The sequence below is a fragment of the Ambystoma mexicanum genome, chromosome 6p (genome assembly GCF_040938575.1).
Source record: "Ambystoma mexicanum isolate Mex_15411 chromosome 6p, UKY_AmexF1_1, whole genome shotgun sequence".
Classification (NCBI taxonomy): Eukaryota; Metazoa; Chordata; class Amphibia; order Caudata; family Ambystomatidae; genus Ambystoma; species Ambystoma mexicanum.
In genome coordinates this window covers 119,508,353-119,526,919 of record NC_090935.1, presented here as the reverse complement: position 1 = coordinate 119,526,919, position 18,567 = coordinate 119,508,353, and the positions used below count along the sequence as shown (strand labels likewise).

The window sequence follows — 18,567 nt, the reverse complement described above, 5'->3', positions numbered from 1 at the left end:
AATTGACCCTGTGCGCAACGCGACACCAATCAGGACCTTCTCCATACGGCCAGGGGTCCCCTTGTCCGCAGGTGGAGGGGAGTCAGATGACATGGACATCCCCCCTACCTGCGGACGGGCCTGGGATGGGGCATCCCTGCTGGTGCATGGTGGTGCAGTCACAGTGTCAGGGACAGTGACATGCACAGGCCCCTCCATGGCGACCTGTGCTGCCTCCTGCCCCTGCCCCTGGACTGCAACACTTGCACCAGCAGGGATGCCCCCACCAGTCCCCATGTGCGCCTCAGTAGCGGCCTCCTCCTCCTCTGTGGAAACCACCAACCTGGATGGCTCCACCCCGTCTTCCGCCGTTGCAAGCCCCTGTGGGGGCTCACCCACCCCTTCCGCTGCAGCCGTGGGGGCATCCCCGCCGCTTTGCTCCACAGCGCCGGCTCCACCCTCTTCTTCATGTGGCGCTGTGTAGAGGGAGACATAGAACACGAGCATCAGGGTACTGTACAATGGTCCCCTAGACAGGAAGCAATAGCAGATGAGTGGCACTGTCAAAGATCACTTCCATCATGTCCCTCCACAACACATGGGTCAGTGCAGGTAAAGCACATGCAGTAACAGGCATGGTGCTTGCTATGGACATTAGCATACATGTCCAAGGGATTCTTGAAACATACAATGTTGTTTTGGAACTCACATGCATCATGGGCAATGCCTATCACATGCACACACTTCACCCTAGTTTCATCCATCTGGCCTCGTACACCACAGACACAGTGGATACAAGGATGACTAGGCTGCATCAGTGAACCTGAACATTGCGACAGACATGTGTCATGCATCCCTGGCATTCACAGGTCACAGACACGCAGGTCAGACACACAGACATGGACAGCATACATGTACATGGCATCAGCACCCATCCCTCACCCCCACCCATGTCCAGGAACTGGCATGCTTTCATGTGGCCATTCCGCATAGGGCAACCGATGTTGCATTTGAACACATGCACCAACCGTGTGGTTCACACATTACTGGTCTCACATGCATGACGTCCCTCCACACACGCATGCACACATGGCCTATGTCACACATACAGGCAAGTATCAGACAACCAGCACACTGCGACATGCCCTGTCTCACACAGCAATGCTTGGCAACTTACCGCTCAACTCCAGACGGGTCTGTCTCTCAAGGATATGGGCGTGGAGCGCTGGGCCTACACGTTCCAGGACCCTCATCTGGATGGTACTCATGCGGCCCCGGCCCCCCTCCACGAGGCGCCGGGCCTTCAAGAGGGTCCTGGACCTGCAGTCATCCCAGCGCTTCTTGACATGTTGGTAGTCGCGGACTGCCACCCCCTCCGCGTTGATGGCAGTCACGATGTCCGTCCAGATCCGAGTCTGTCCTTCCTTCTTGGCGCGCTTACTTCCGAAGAGGGCATCATACTGCCCCAGGACTTGCTCCACCAGGACACCAACTTCGGTGGCAGTGAAGCTGGTGCCCCTCTGCCTCTCTGGCCGGGGGTTGCCAGTGGTGCCAGATGTTGCAGTGCCTGACAATGGCAACCCCAGAGGCAGGAGTGGGTGGGCAACTGGGTCCTGGGGCTGGGCTGTGGAGCGATGGTATCCCAGTCGGGAGTCTTCTGTTCCAGCAGGGGTGGACAGAGCAAATGGACCCCTGCAGATGGCTGATGTGCAGGCACCAAATGGCAGGGCACGGTGGCAGCAGGCAGGCAGGCAGCAGCAGATGGCTCGTGGGAGGCTGCTCGGGGCTCTGGGAGGCAGTAATTCGGCCTTTTGGGCAGGAGCGTGGTCTTCCGTGTGCTTACGCGTGGCCAGCTTGATACGGAGTGATTTGGCACGTGAAAATCTTTCACGTCTGCGTGTAATTCGAGGAAAGACCCTTAGCGCGTAAGTGCGTCAGCACGCATACACGATTTCATTGGACCAAAGGTCCTTAGCGCGTAAGCGCGTCTGTGACGTTTCGCGCACGGGCGTTTCCCTGGCAGGGCTTGTAGATCCAACGTGCCTTTACATTGCTCTGTACGTGCTTTTCGTGGGGTGCGGTGCGTGTGTTTTCCAGCCGTTGAGGTTCACACGCTCTTACTTCACAACGGGTGTTGGCTACGCGTTCTTCTACACGCAAGGCAGACGGTGAGTGTTAGCCCGCTCCCCCAGGCCGATCGCGTGAAAAACTTCACGCGAACCCCTGAAATACACGTAGCCCGCTCCCCCAGGCCCGATCACGTGAAAAACTTCACGCAAACCCCTGTAATACACGTAGCCCGATCCCCCAGGCCCGATTGCGTGAAAAACTTCACGCAAACCCATGAAATACACGTAGCCCGTTCCCCCAGGCCCGATCGCGTGAAAAACTTCACGCGAACCCCTGAAATACACGTAGCCCACTCCCCCAGGCCCGATCGCGTGAAAAACTTCACGCGAACCCCTGAAATACACGTAGCCCGCTCCCCCAGGCCCGTTCGCGTGAAAAACTTCACGCGAACCCCTGTAATACATGTAGCTCACGCGAACCCCTGAAATACACGTAGCCCGCTCCCCCAGGCCCGATCACGTGAAAAACTTCACGCGAACCCCTGTAATACACGTAGCCCGCTCCCCCAGGCCCGATCGCGTGAAAAACTTCACGCGAACCCCTGAAATACACGTAGCCCTCTCCCCAGGCCCGATCGCGTGAAAAACTTCACGCACACCCCAGAAATACACGTAGCCCGCTCCCCCAGGCCCGATCGCGTGAAAAACTTCATGCGAACCCCTGAAATACACGTAGCCCGCTCCCCCAGGCCCGATCGCGTGAAAAACTTCACGCGAACCCCTGAAATACACGTAGCCCACTCCCCCAGGCCCGATCGCGTGAAAAACTTCACGCGAACCCCTGAAATACACGTAGCCCGCTCCCCCAGGCCCATTCGCGTGAAAAACTTCACACGAACCCCTGTAATACATGTAGCTCACGCGAACCCCTGAAATACACGTAGCCCGCTCCCCCAGGCCCGATCGCGTGAAAAACTTCACGCGAACCCCTGAAATACACGTAGCCCGCTCCCCCAGGCCCGATCGCGTGAAAAACTTCACGCGAACCCCTGAAATACACATAGCCCGCTCCCCCAGGCCCGATCGCGTGAAAAACTTCACGCGAACCCCTGAAATACACGTAGCCCTCTCCCCAGGCCCGATCACGTGAAAAACTTCACGGGCACCCCTGAAATGCACGTGCCCGCTCCCCCAGGCCCGATCGCGTGAAAAACTTCACGCGAACCCCTGAAATGCACGTAGCCCGCTCCCCCAGGCCCGTTCGCGTGAAAAACTTCACGCGAACCCCTGTAATACATGTAGCCCACTCCCCCAGGCCCGATCGCGTGAAAAACTTCACGCGAACCCCAGGCACAATAGCAGTATGGGACATTCATCATTGCTGTATATTGGCGCTTTTGTGATGCGCAGGGACGCTACCGCCTGCCTTCGTGTGGCGGACGTGTTTAGGCCTGTGCGTGTCTTTGGCAATGCGCGGCTTTGCCCTATTCGATTCCATGAATACGTGTGGTTCGCGTTAGTGTGGGCGTTCCGTCTGCTTCCCAGCAGTACATCCCAGTTACGCCCTTATTTTCGCGCGTAGTTCCCCATTCTGCGCGTTACGCCCCGTGTTCCGCCCCCTTTTTGGTGTGTGCGCCGAGGTTGTGCGCTTTCACTGGGCGCGTCACGCACGCCGTTCGGGATGTTTCAGTGACGTGTGCGCCATGCACGGGTTTGGTGCACATCCCGAGGAAAACACGAGCAGGGACTTCCATGAATCGCACGTGTGCGCGTGCCCCTGTTTTTTCGCGCTTGCGCCTGCTTGCGCATTGATTTTCAGCGCACGTTTGTTCCATGAATCTGCCCCTGAATCTCTTCACACGTGCTGCAAGACCAGAAAACAAGGCCTATTCATAAGCCCTGGCCGAAGATAACAATGTACCTTAACTCCCTTTAAAATCCCAGAGAAGAGAAGATCCAGCAATATCAAGTACAAAGAGAAAGCCTTGACCGAAGGCTTGGCTGATGAGAGATGGCAGAACTAATTGAACAAGTGGACAGTGGTCTGACACTGTTCTCTGCACCTGAGTTTCATTTTGCTTAGATGCCGCTGAATGTCCAAGGTTGGGAGAGTTTGCCAACCTATCATGAGGGCCAATGTGACGATGAGCATACCATGTTTCATGGGCCAATCTGCTACTGTTATGCTGCTATACATACATGTACTGTACATAGTTAAAGGGAAATTTGAGGTTTGCCCGCAAGACAAGGGGCAGCCAATAAAGTCACAAACACTTATAGGTTCTATAAGTAGACATGTTCTCCTAGTGAATCCCCTTGCTTGATAGGTTTTATTATTTTGCTACGTAGGATGACATCATAGCTGATGCACATTGGGGTATAAAGCCTTTGTATTAAACTGTGAGTGTGTGAACTATAATTTGCTGTTCGCCAGATTGCCCGACTTTATTGATGTGATGATGAAGTAGTATTTTGCCATATTCTTAGATTCTGTCTGGTTATTGGTTGCAAGATTATTTATTATGGTAATCATATTCTACACATAGATGCGCTACTGCACACAGGTTTACCCCAATCAGCATTATCTGAAACTGTTCTGCTAGTGCATGAATACAAGAGACTGTTTTATTTCCATTATTTGCTGTGTAAAATGAAACCAACGGCAGTCAGCATTTTTTTTTTCTTTTTATATCAGCCATCAAACATAGTACAACACAGTCACTGTTTTGCAGAGAGCAAACCTTTTCTGATAAGACACAATGTGGCAAAACCTTTTTTCTCCACTCATTATCTATGCATTTTCTCTGAGTTTATTACTGGTACAATCGTTAGATAATCAGTCCCCAGATTTTCATTTACGATTTAAAGGGATATGTATGGTTTGCTATTATCATGAGATATTTGTGGACAATTGGATAGGTATTTCTCTTGCACATATGGTCTGAATTGTGCATTCTTTTATTATTTCTCTTTCTGGCCTTTTAATGCAATCAAATATAAAATGATAATATTGAAAAAAATTTAGTTTGCAAAGTGGTGTTGTAAATAACTGTGTTCGTGCTAAGGGTTTAACCATGCCACAAGGACATACACCCATCTGGGATCTTGAGCATTTACTGTGTTTTAATACTTCATGTACTCCATTTCTTTCGGACAAAAATATATGCAAGAGGGTCACACAGATTTTGAGAGAGTATGATGTTTGATTATAAGCCTAGCAGATATCTAACTTCATGGCTATGCGCCCACCCCCAATTGCGAGGCCAAAAACATTGGGGTAATAGTTGACTTCACTCTCTCTTTCCCCTCTCACATTTCTGACATCTCAAAAAAGTCTAACTATCAACCACACCTCCTCAGAGGCACTCTACCTATTCTCACTTTCCCCCAGCATCTCACTGTCTCCAGAGCCCTGGTTCTCTCTAGGCGGGACAACTGCAACAGCCTCTTCCACAACCTCCCTGCGTCTGCGCTGCGCCCTCTGCAACTTAGCCAGAACAGAACCACAAGCGTTATCCTTAGCCTCAAGCCCAGGGACCACATCGCTCCGGCGCTGAAATCCCTTCACCGGCTTTCCGTGGTTGCAAGCATCAAATTCAAGACCCTTTGCATTGTGCACAAGGCTTTCTGGGGCCTGGAACCTACTTACCTGCAACATTACCTACATAAATACTGTCCCTCTCCAGCCCTGCGCTCATCTACCTCCAACCTTCTGCGAGTGAGCCGGTTCTCCAAGCAGAGATTTGGAGGGAGATCCTTATCCTCTGCAGATGCCTTCCTCTGGAATAGCCTCCCTGCCACCCTCCGTCTTGAGCTTGATCTTCTTAAGTTCCGGCAACTCCTCAATACCTTTCTCTTCTCCTACTTCTCTCTCTCCCTACCCTGCTAACCTAGCTCTCTGCTCTCTCCATCTCTCCCTCCTCTTCCATACAGCTTTGCTGACTGGCCGCCTGGTGTACCGCAGAGTCTCACAGGTCCGGGACACCCCTGCCAGTCCTCTTTGCACTTTCCTCAGGGCCCTATACCCCATCCCCCTCACTGCACTTATCCATGAGTGCTTCCCTCTCTGCACTTATCCCAGCCTCTGCTGACTGGGTGCACTTGACCACCCCTCCCTTGACTGTCTTGCACTTGCACGATCTGAACACATCTCTGTGTGAAGATCGTCTGTCTCTTTACCTTGTCTTCACCCCTTAATGTGCACTTGGTAAATAACTGCAGAATTGCCGTCAGGCCTATTTGCTGTTTCCAAACTGTTCATTGTATCTTTTTTTACTTACTTTGCCGGTGCAGACGATTATCGTGTCAGAATTTCAAGGGCTCTGAGTGACTGTTGTTTCTTCCATGTGTTCCCACCCTCCTTGAGCGCTTTGAAATACTGCCTGTGTATAGGTGCTTTATAAATAAACAATACCATACCATATCATGCATACTTTTAAATACATCTTTTTTAATGCTCCTTGCTTGAGCTAGCTGACCTTTATAGAAATTACATTTTCCTGTTCAATTATGCATTTAATTGTAGGCCTTTTCTGTGAATGGAATGTAAGTCTGACCCTTTAATTGCAACATAGATCTCTCTGTTCTTTCCAGCTGCTTTTTTGTCTTTTCAACATTCAGCAGTTTACGGGTAAACCAATTGACATCTATTTTCTTAGGTTTATAAATAAAGGTGTTTATTGGTTTAAAGGCATCACGTTACTAACCAAACACGTAGAGCGTTAAATGCTTGAGGTTTGTTGATTCCAAGTGTAAGGCAGTGACTACTCTGCCAAGGAGTTGCTTATCAGGGTCGCTGAGACTGTTCTACACGAGCTAGCCGTAAGGGGAACAGGGGTTGGAGTAAACTGAGTCTTGTTTATTCCTTTAGATAAGGAAAAAGGCATAATCAGGGATCTGACTAAATTATAAGTAAATGTGTGGCTGAATTGAATTTGTCATCATTGGGCAATATAATAACAAGTGAATGGACATTTACCTGGTCAGAATTTCTCCAAAGGCAGGATAGGCAGGTTTGTGAATGAATGGGTTGCTGAACCCACTTATTCATTTGTCCAGTGACATACAGGTTACGGTGGTTGAAAGCCACGTGAAGAATCCTGTCGGGTACTGTAGATTATCAAACAAAAATGTAGTGTGCTGGGGCCACTATAATGTAGGAGAAAAGAGTAGGTCATATTATGTATAATCTGAGCTTTTCGGAAGATGGATTCAGATCCCTGTAAGGGTGGTGGGTTACTGCTTTTATCAGGAAAAAGTCTTTGTAGCTCAAGGTCAAAGTGCCTTGCATCTCAGAGATATGATGCTTGTAGATTGCCTGCAATCCTGGGATACCACTGGTTCTGTCACTGGTGTCCAGCTATTGGACAGCCAATTGGAATTGACAAAGAATATAGTTTTTGATTTTCTTCTGTGATTAAATCAAAGATCTCTGCTTTATGTTGAACTACAGGGATAGCATTTACAATTGAACCCTGTAGCTTGTTAGACAGGTTAGCCTGTGTGTTTTCTGGAAATATTAGTTTTTTTAAGAAGCACAGATTTTAACAACTGTAGGTGATAAAGGTGTTCTTTGAAAGCTGAACTAAGCTTATAGCGAGTGTTGCAGTTTGCTTTGAATTCATCTGCAGAGTTATGCCTTACTGTGATGGATTGCCATTCGGTAAGGGTGTAGAAGGCCCTGCTTTATTGATTTTTATTAATTCTTATGAAATTATATAGTTCATTTCATCTCCAAAAGTGAAATCTGCTGATCCAATTCCCCTCTCCAAAGGTCCACGTCAAAGGCATAGAGTGTATCTCTGCCCTGCTGAATCAGTATCCGATCTGGGGCACAGAGAAGGTTCAGAAGCCACAGGTACCAATTTGACATCTGTAGTGACAGTCAAATAACTGGAAAGCAACAGCTGCATTTAGTGTAAGCCATCTTGTACTGAAACTATGAAGATTATAAGTGCCCATGGTGGTGGCAGGGCACACTCTACAAGCAAGGCCTGAGTTAGGCATGGTGCATGGCACTGCACATAATCAATGCAGCCACATCCAATTTGATATCATACATGTTTCAGCCCTGCGAGACCAGTTCAGCTCTGGAAGAGTTATATGCCTTCTCCCCAGACAGCTAGACCTTACCCTACTGGCAGGAACGTAGACTGGGGGAATTGCCCCTTTCTTCCTTTCTAAGGGAAGGTAACACCCTTTCCCAGGGACACCCACTCCACAGGAAGCCCACATGGGAAAAGGAATAAATGGGTACAGCCATTCACAAAAGGCTTGTCCTCACACCCGGGCGTTGCATATCTAAATGCCTTTGAACCTTTAGAGAAGTTAAGGGGTGGGGCTAGCATAGACATGGTGTTGGGTGTCTTGACCCACGTTCAAGTTATTATGCTGCAACATTTGGTGCTGTGGGCTTAGAAAATCCAAGATAGGCAAAAAGCCCACATTTGCGCCAGAATCCAGGAAAACCGCACAGTTTTGCGCTCACCAAAATGGTCGCTTGACCTGCCACCCACCAGTGCGAGCGTGATGGGCCAGAAGCGCCATGAGTGAAACGTGGTGCCAAAGGAAAAAACAGCAGTGCCTGTTAGTTCAACAAAAAAAAGCGCTTTGAAATCACCTTTGTTTCTCTGAAATGCAAGCTAAAAATGCCTATTTTAAACATTGCAAGATATTCAAAAATCTCACTGAACACCAGCTGACATTTGGCAGAATGTAGTCTTGTGTGCATACAAAATCTGGAAAGATGAAGAGCGTAAGGCAATGTTTATAACAAAACTGGCTGAGCTGTGGATGGCAGCAGCTTAACTGAAATTGGATTTAAAACCACTAAAATCGAAATGTTTAAAATAAATGAGTGACCCCCTTTTGAGTGTCACATAGGTTACAACTGTTTAAAGGTCATAGTTTTGAACTTAGAATCAGCATTCTAGCTGCATGTGTAAAAAGTGTAAGTTTGATTTGAATGAAGAAAACTGGAACAAAAGTGACATTTGGCTGAAGCCTGGCTTGAAGAGATTGAATTCTGCCCGGCAACTACCCTCGACAGGAGTTGAAACTTGCCCAGCCACTGCATTCGCAGGCCTGGCTGCCTTCTGCTGTTCCCACCAAAAGGAGATTACACCTCTCTGATTGAATCAGGGGAGGAGCACCTGGGAGCAGGGAAACGTAACAATGAGCCTTCCTTGGCTCAGGCAAATGTTAAATTATGGGGGGGGTCGTAAATGGCTTCCTCTTGGAAGAAACTGGGAGGAGCAGTGCCTCTGTGAGCAACCTGAGTTGGAGGAAGTGGACAAACCAGAAATTCCACCATGTGCTTTGGGAAACCACACTCCTCTGGGCCAGAGCATAATTTGAAAAAGATGGATAATTCATAGTACGGACTTGTCAAAATTATATAATTAATATCATTATTCTTGTGATTTTTCTGTGCACATTTTAAGAGGTTTTAGGACTCTGTGGTATGTTCTGGGGGGTAGTAGTGGAAAATAAGGTATTACTCCGAATGTCTGTATGTTAAAATTCTGACACTTTATCATCTAATGCCCATATTCCTTGTGCATGTGTGTGTAAATTCTGGAAAAGTTTAGAGGTTGTGTTCTTGATGAAAAGGTCAGAATTCTGTCATAAGTGGACACGACATCTTACAAAGACAGGGATCGGATGGTTTGGTGCTACAGAAAATATGTTAACTGGACATATAATATTAGAAAAATGGTACATAGATAAATATGTATTTGGATCAAAAATATATTTGTGTGCAAATTGACAAGGGGAGTGTTCTTTCTGTATGCCATAAAATTGATGCCTGATTATGCTCCATTCCTTCCCCCAATCAAGGGAGAGAGGAGAGCTTGGCCAATGATCAGTTGTGAGGGGCAGGCTTAGTTATGCCCACGCACACATCCATTTTCAAAACACATAAAAAGAGACTGCTTTGGACAGGCAACACACTCACTTTCCATTTTCTTGCGAAGCATTTTGCCGGACGACTTCAAGACCCAGAACTCAACTCCAGATAGATCCAGAACCAAGCCAGAACTTAAAGCAGAGAGGCCTAACCCAAACAGCTGAACTCTTCTCAGCGGGCCTCAGCATCCAGCAAACCTAACCAAACTATTCAACAGCTGGGCAAGCTGATTGATTCTGGCCTAGAACCCTGTGCCAGTACCCAGAAAGCAGTGCTGTATCCAGAATCCACTTGATCCAGACCAGCAGAACCAGAGACCCAGACCAGACCGCAGTGCTGCTAGCAGACCCACACCAGATCGCTGTGAGCAGAACCGGTACTGAAGACCGTCCGATGCAAGAGAACCGCAGCCAACCTGACCAGATCTTGACAGCCTATTTCAAATTTATAGTGTGAGTACTCAGCTAGAACTGTGCCAGAACCAATATCTCAGTCTAAAATAATCTGATTCAAACCATTTTAACCTGTCCAGAACTGCATCATGGAATCTTGTGTCCCTTCTCCGATTTTAAACCTGTAAAAATGTAATTTTGCCATTTTGAATCATTATTTTATTTCTGAAAAACTACCTTCACAAAATCGTCCGTATCTTTGGAACCGTGTGTGCTAGGAACGAGAATTAACTTTCATTTTAAAGCTAAGAATCTAAGCTTTCTAACAAGCCTAAAACTTATAGTCTTTCCGTAATCGCGCTCGACACTCTCGGAAAAAGTGCCACGATTTGCGATTTGGCTCAAATTTCTTCACCTGTCAAAATAGCCGCTTTTGCTTGAACTGCTAACATTTATTTTCAACCTACTAATCCCTCATTGAGTATTGCCAGTGTGACTTGAACTAATCTTAAATAGCTATCACCTACCCTGAACCTCTTACAGGGAATTAAAATCATTTTTAGCATATTTTTCCCTTCTTTGCATACCACATTTAAAAGTACTTTTGCATGTGTTTAAAATCATCCCTGTTTCTCTAAGCTTGCTGGGGCGAACGGGAACTGAACTACATTTGATTGTATTCCTGAGAACTGTGTGCTCTCCTTTCCATCTTTTTATATTGCATAGGGGGGGAGTGAATTGCCACAAGGGGAAAAGTGATTATACTATCTCTGGTTGAAACCATATCAGTTTATTTCTGTACTGCATTCTTTCCATCATTGTTTTTCCTTGAAACCATAAAGCATTCTCAGTTACCTTTTCCTTCCTATACCAACTCCTAAGTAATTAAATAAGCGTACAATTGTAATATTATCCATTGTTGATCACTGTCATATTCTTAAGAGTGATATCATATATTAATTTATTTTAAAAGTGTGATATATATATATATATAGTTCAATTTTTCCAATAAATCTTTTAAATTGCAAAACAAACCTACTTCTTGGCTCAGTGAGGTCAGGGGGATTCAAAGAGAGGGCGTTATATAAGGGTTTATCATCCAGAGTATAACTTGTCATAAAAATATATAAACAAGGGCTTCCCTTGGGCGTCCCGGACGAGGCACTGACTTAGTGGGATTGCTGAATTGAAGTCACTTAACAATGGAGGTCTCTGTACAGTTGAGGCAGGTTTCCATCATCTTGTTCCTCTCTGCCTCCATCTCACTCCACCAGCACAAAGTACTTTGGAGTGATATCAGAAGGGTAAAGTCCACTTGTTTCAAGAACAGGGATTGGACCCCTAGAGCTGGTTAGCTTTAGTCCAGTCACCTGTGGACAATTATGTTTAAAAGACCCCTTCTTTGAGTCATATTTTAGGACTTACATTTTGAAGAAGATTGTATTTAACCTTTGTTGGGAGAGTTGATCTATCCAAAGTTCTACGCCAGTAAGCTGAAGACTGAGTATTCAAGACAGAAGCATGTTCTGTCCCCTAACCATCCTCAGAGGCCATTCGGGGTGACCTCCTGTCATGACAAGACCTGCCTCTCTGCCAGCCACAATGGTACCCAGGACCAAACTGTGTTGTAGAACACCTACACATGTGGACTAGCCACCCTGGTGCTTTGGAGAATAAGAACAAGGACCAAATGTATCCTCGGGTGACTTGATTGGGACTCACAGCAACCAGAAGACCAAGCCAGCCAGGAATGGTATGTTCTCCAGTCAAACCTCTTTGAGCAGTGATTTTAGCCTTATTCAGCGTCTTTGAACTTACAGGACACTTTGGCTCTCCACAATCTCGAAGTGATTTGCTATGTGTTCAAACAAGTTTAGAGCAGCACCGGAGCTGCTGAGCATGTCGTTACCTCAGCTGGAACAAGAAGATCTCGGTTGCAGCTGCAGCTGTCAAACTGCCAGCACGCACCTTTGTTGCTGATCTTCATTGACAGTAGTCAGGCCCTGCAGGACGCCTTCAAAAAGCGATTTTCGAATGCTGCTTCTGTAGCACCCAAACCTATCTGCACATCCAGTCACCAGCATCCTCACCATCATTTGGACAGTGGGACAAACACTCGTGGCCGTCAGAATCCACACCTAATCAAGCACCTTTTGCCTCGACGTGGCTCGAAAATCTGCTTGTCGCCTAGAACCAGGCAGCTGCTGTACTCAAACTCTTCAACCCAACATGCTGCACCAATCAAACAACCTTGAAACCACCTTTTACCTCACTAGGCCCCTCACCAACTCAGCTCGAATGAAGGGCTCCTCACCAGATTTCGACTCAAACCTTTGTGATGACATTTGCTGACTTCCTCCCAGTTGTTACCAAGCAATGTGATCCCCTCAACCTCAAACCGCTGTCTCTCCAAACCGCATACTTTATATACAGGTCAATGCTTCAAACCCATACCGACCCTGGACACAAACTGCAGCAGCACATACACCCATCTAAAATGCGCTCAATTTCGAACCGGCCCTGATGCACAATCTGTCCTTCATAGCTCGAGTGCTACATGAGCGACCATATTTGACCTGGCTTGATGCCCGCTCTATTCGTGGATCAACTACAATGCACAGTCCTAAAACGTGGATCGGACCACTTGCACAACAGCTTGACGCCTGAGTCAGCCAGTCCAGTATTAAAGTGCCAGTATTCACTTGGCTTGGTCTCGTTATTATTATCATTGTTATCATTATTATTATGATGATTATTATTATTATTATTATTATTATTATTATTATTATTATTGTTCTTTATTACATATTGTTAAAGTTTACTTGGGAGCAACAGAGTGCTATTCGGTCAGAGAGCAAAACAATGGTTGTGAGAATGTAACAAGTCATGAAGTAAAATGGATAAAATAATTATAACTGCATAACCGCCTTGACTTACCAAAAAAGTAAAACAGAATTTGGAAGAAGACACATTGTGCAATACACAGTGTATTGCACTGCTTAAAGAGAGTTAGGAAGCATTTAGCAATCTTAGATTACACAGCGCAGATGGACTGTGGTCGCTCATTATGTATGGTTATCTGTTTAACATATTTAATGGAACAGTTTTGTTTATGAGGTCACAGAGCGTCATTTTGAAATAGGTGGCCTCTATTTTAGTCACCCCTCTGGAACTAATTGTAGCAACTGTGCTCTTAACTATTATGCTAGCCCTCTGTGAACCACAGTCAGAATGTGGGAGCATGGCATGCACATTGCCATAATTGCATATGCTGGACAGCTGTATGTGGTCAAATTATTGAGACGTTACGTTCATAGCAAATAGCAGTTTGCTGAGTTAGGACAATTTATTCACACTGTTTGTTTTTTTGTGTGTAGATATTGTGTTTCTGCTACTATGATACATCCACATGGGTGCAAACACTGTACAATATGAAAGTACAACAAGTGCTCTGGTTGTTCCACATAGCACCTTTACAGTGTAATGTGTCCATCCACTATATATACCCCGCTGTAAAAAAACAGTGCTGATATATTTGCAACAGAGTGCATGTCGGGCTGGATACATGAAACAGATTCAATAACATCTGGTTTTGATATATGTGAATATTTGTTATCAGCTAAACCACAACTTGTGCAGTAGATTTCTGGCACTGGCTTGTCTATTCCTTGGCCTGACTTTCTCCACACCTTGTGCTCCTGCAGGTCACGAATGATGAGATGTGTGAGATCTGCGAAGTCTGGACGGCGGAGCACCTCTTCCCATGCCGGGTCTGCTCCCGGGTGTTCCATGATGGCTGCCTCCGGCGCATGGGGTATCTGCGGGATGACAACACACTAGAGGTGACAGAAACTGCACATACGGAGACTGGCTGGAGCTGCAACTATTGTGTAAGTGAAGCATGGGGGTCCATTGGGAGTGGGGCCTACAGTCGTGATGCCAATGCAAAGTGTACCGAAAGTCATATTTTCAGACATGCTCCAAAAATGGATGTAACATCGTGCAGGGAACACAGATATTTAATAAACCTCCATTACAGTTGGAAGAAACAGTTCAGAAGCAGGGTCGGACTGGGACAAGAAATAGGCCCGGGCACCAAAAAGAAGTGGCCCACCCCTCGCCTCAAAAAAGTGGCCCACCCCTCACCTCAAAAAAGTGGCCCTCAAACCATCATCCGTGAATCGCGTCAATTCACGACTTTACAGAAAATACTACATTTCGAGGGTTCATGTGTCTGTTACATTACAACACAACTCATAAAATAATATTGCTTTGCATACAGTTCTGTGACAGGGTCCGTCCACAGCTCCGAGGCACAGGAGTGGCATGAACCAACCACGCCCACTGCGGTTTTGGGACCTGCTGCAAGTCAATGCTTATACAGGGCTCCGCAACCCCAGCAGGGAAGGAGGGTTAGGGTGATGATGGTTGGAGGGGAGGGGGGTAGGGAAACCGGAATGAGGTTTAGGGAGAGGTCAGAAAATGCTACGTATGAAGGGTTCATGTGTCTGTTACATTACAACACAACTCATAAAATAACATTAGTTTGCATACAGTTCTGTGACAGGGTCCGTCCACAGCTCCAAGGCGCAGAGTGGCATGAACCAACCACCCCCACTGTGGTTTTGGGACCTGCTGCAATTCAATGCTTATACAGGGCTCCGCAACCCCAGCAGGGAAGGAGCGTTAGAGTAGGGTGACAATGGTTGGATAGTATGGGGGGAGGTAGGGAAACCGGAATGAGGTTTAGGGAGAGGTTATGGATAGGTTGGTTACAGCCCATCCCTCCTCCTTCCTCCTAATTAAGAGGCTAACTGGGAGACCCAGACAATCTCAGTGACTGCCTACTTCTATAATTAACTCTCCTAACGTTCTATTCTTGGCCAATTTGTTGGAAGAAAGGTGCATACAATACACAGCTTGTTTGTTTTCCCGACTTCCGAGGATCACTGCTTGCATTCATTCCTTGGCTTCATCTACCCTACACTCTCGGCCACTTCCTTTCATCCTGACATACCATGGCATCTGCCCTAACACCTTCAGGCCTTTCTCGATTTGCTAGAACCCCCACTGCCGACCCCCACCGTCCCTTTAAATCGACTTCTTTCCCTCCACTTTGGTCCTTAGTTTGCAGGGCCTTTTGGCTTGCAAGCAATGACATCACACTACACCCCTGTTAGGCTCATAAAAAATAGTTGACCCTGTGTCTTCCCATTACACACTAACTGACCAATACTGGAACAGTTTGAGAAATGTCTGCTGTATAGGTCTAGGGCAAAGGAACTTTGCATTACTCCTGCTTGTGCTGGACACATGCGGTTTGTGAAGTAAGCCTGCGCTGCTGCTGTGTATACTATAACAATGTAGAGAAAATAGAAGGTGCTAATGCTGACTTCCCTCATGCCCATTTTCCATATTAAAATGCCCAAACCAATGTTATCGCACTAATCGCAGCATGGAAGAAACTAATTTGAAGAAATGCTGGCATATAAATACAATGCATAATTCAGCAAAGACAAACCTAGGCATGTGGCGCCATATCCTGTAAGAGAATGTACATTGGCACAAAAGCCTGTACGTATTAACAAGAGGTTATAGCCATGTCTCTGAATTATAAATGCATGTGTGACTGCACCTGTGAAGTTGACCATTAACATTTGAAGCTGTTCGATCATACAATGGTGGTTTGTAGCATATGTGGAATGATCAGCATATTATCCATTGGTACACATAAGGCTCGACCTATGATGGCACTGCTTGCATACCTGAGCAGCAGCATGCTGGCGCAAGCAAAGCTAGACGTGGTAACTAACATTTCTTCTTACTGGAATGCAGCAATGCACAGAGGAATGTGAACATCATCCTAGCATAGGTTGGCATGACATCAAAGACTGAAATCACGGAATAGGACCCGGTCCCTGGCATTAATGGTCACATGGGAACGTGAAGTCTTATTACAGGATAAAACAGAGGTTTGTGGCACTAAGAGGGCCCCTTGGGTTAGTCAAGGTTGAAAGCCGGATCAACCAAAGACCCCCACCATCAGTATCCAGAGAGGATTCGCCAAATAAATAATTAAAACAAAAGCTATACTATGAAGAAATGCACCAATTAAAAAGGGAACGCATACGGAAAGAAGGCTGAACGAAAAAGGTTAGGGTTTCAGCAGCCCTTTTCTTCTATTTCCAATGTTGATAAAGTACCAAAATCAGTAGTGAAAGTGTATTGTGCAGACTGTAAGCTCGTTAGTTGGCAAACTTATGTACGTTGCAAACTAGCAGGTTAGCTGCCTGCTTATGCCTATTATAACTGGTGTTTTCACAACAAGCAGCAATCGGAAAAACATGTATACAAATAAAAAACAGACAAAGAAGATAAAGAAAATCAAAACTTCAACCCCTGTTATTCTGACCGTGGAGTTAAAGTGCCTCCAGCCTCCAACAGGGCTATATTTCTAGTCCAGCGGTCACAACGTCCCATGCGAGTAAGATAGCTAACAGGGTTGCTGCGCCTGCTGCAGAAGTCTTTTGCAACATCAAGTGCAGAACCTAACACCTACACAGAAGGACTGTCAATTGAAGACCCACATCCATGCCCTCAAACCTGGAACATATTTTCTCCAATTTGCTGGTCCCTACAGGTTGACATTTTTTTTCCTAGGAGTAAGGCCCGCTTTACTAAATAAAGGGGTTCCCCACTAGAACAGAGTTATCCAGCGGTGCATAGGGTGTTATGAGTGTAGAGGTACTGTTTGCAGTTGCAAGTTTTAATTTACGAGCTTGGTTTAATTGAATGTATTTTTTGGTTATAGCCATGGAGGCTAGATGGTTGTAAGGTGGGACGGTTAACATTTTAATAAATTGCTTTGAGCCAGCTGTTGAAGTAACTTTGCTAGTTTTTATATATTTTTTATTTTTTCTCTTCAGAAAATGTTTTTTTTTACTTAAAGGAGTATATGGTTCCTGTTCTGATAATTTACTATTTGTGCTGAGAGGAGCTACAGCACAGTTATCTTTACAGGCTATTTGTTCCGTAATAATTTGACCAATGTAAGGTAAAGAAGAGATTAAACCAGGATTTACCGCAGTCATATTCGTTTGCGGTAGCGAACATGGGACCAACGGAAGCATGACCAAAGAATCTTTTTCTAATGTTGCAAAGGAACTGTTTATTGCGATGGTTGAGGTTAAGGATTTTATAGGAGATGTGCTTCGGTCAACTAATGGGATAGGCATATTTTTGCGTGAAGTTGGTTCAACTGAATGCAAATCCTTTTGTTCTTAGTAAAATGAAAAAGAAAAGTTTAGATTCAATCCACAAGTGTACACCAAGGGAAAGTAGATCTTGACGCCGTGAAGAGGAAACACTGTGTTGCTCAGCAGTACAGTTCCAAACAAGATTCCAAACCGGCATGGAGAGCGGCAAAGCGGTACTTTTCGGTACTTCGCTCAGGTGCGCGCCCCTTTTTGTTTTTGCAAGAGGGGCCTTACCTTCTTTAGTCATGGCTGGCTTCGTTTTGTTGAGTGAGATTACTAGCTCTTTCGTTTTAATGTTTTCTATAAATTGTTTTAGAGCTGCATGACTATGTGGTGTACTTTTAGTCCTATGTGCTCTACTTTTTGTTTCTTTTCTATGGAGTTGCTGTTTAGTAGCCATTTTGTTGTGTTTGTTGTGTTTGTTGGGATACGAGAAAGGTTGCGTTGGGAAGTTGTGCAAAGTATATGCATGTATGGTGCATGGGTGTGTGGGTGTGATCGGCGAGATGAATGGAGTGCTGTTTGATTGTGAGGTGGTATATTAGGTGAGGTTGGGAAGGTTTAAGAATACAAGTGTACAGAGGTGTGATGGTGTTGGGTTAGTGAGTAAGGCAGTGATGTACAGTTGTATTACTGTTTTGAGGAACAGAGTGGGTATTACAATGGTGGTGTGCATATGTTAATGTTAAAGGACATTTGTACCGCTCACTATCAGCATCAGAGTGGTCCCTTGGTGCTCAGGTGGATTAAAAAGGAAAGGGGATGCAGTGAGTTAGTGGGACCGAGAGGGAAAAGTGAAAGAGAGCAGTGATGTTTTGTTGGCAGCTTCAGTTTGGTTAGTACTGTTTACTGAGCTTAGGTGTGCTTTTCGGTTGGTAGCCATTGTGTTCTGTTGTACGAAGCTATGTGTGATTTGTTTTGTTGTGTTGGTATAGTGAGGTTTGTGTGGTTTTCAGTGCTTG

The 18,567-nt window shown here is 46.0% G+C and overlaps 1 protein-coding gene across 2 annotated transcripts in view; it reads left to right on the top strand.

Moving 5' to 3' along the window:
• PHF24 (PHD finger protein 24) overlaps positions 1 to 18,567 on the top strand; it is a 615,791-nt gene that overhangs the window by 414,030 nt on the left and 183,194 nt on the right. For both annotated transcript variants that reach the window (XM_069626819.1, XM_069626820.1), the window contains exon 3: positions 14,054 to 14,239. In XM_069626819.1, the coding sequence (XP_069482920.1) occupies positions 14,054 to 14,239 (186 nt within the window). The remainder of the gene's footprint in view (positions 1 to 14,053; positions 14,240 to 18,567) is intronic.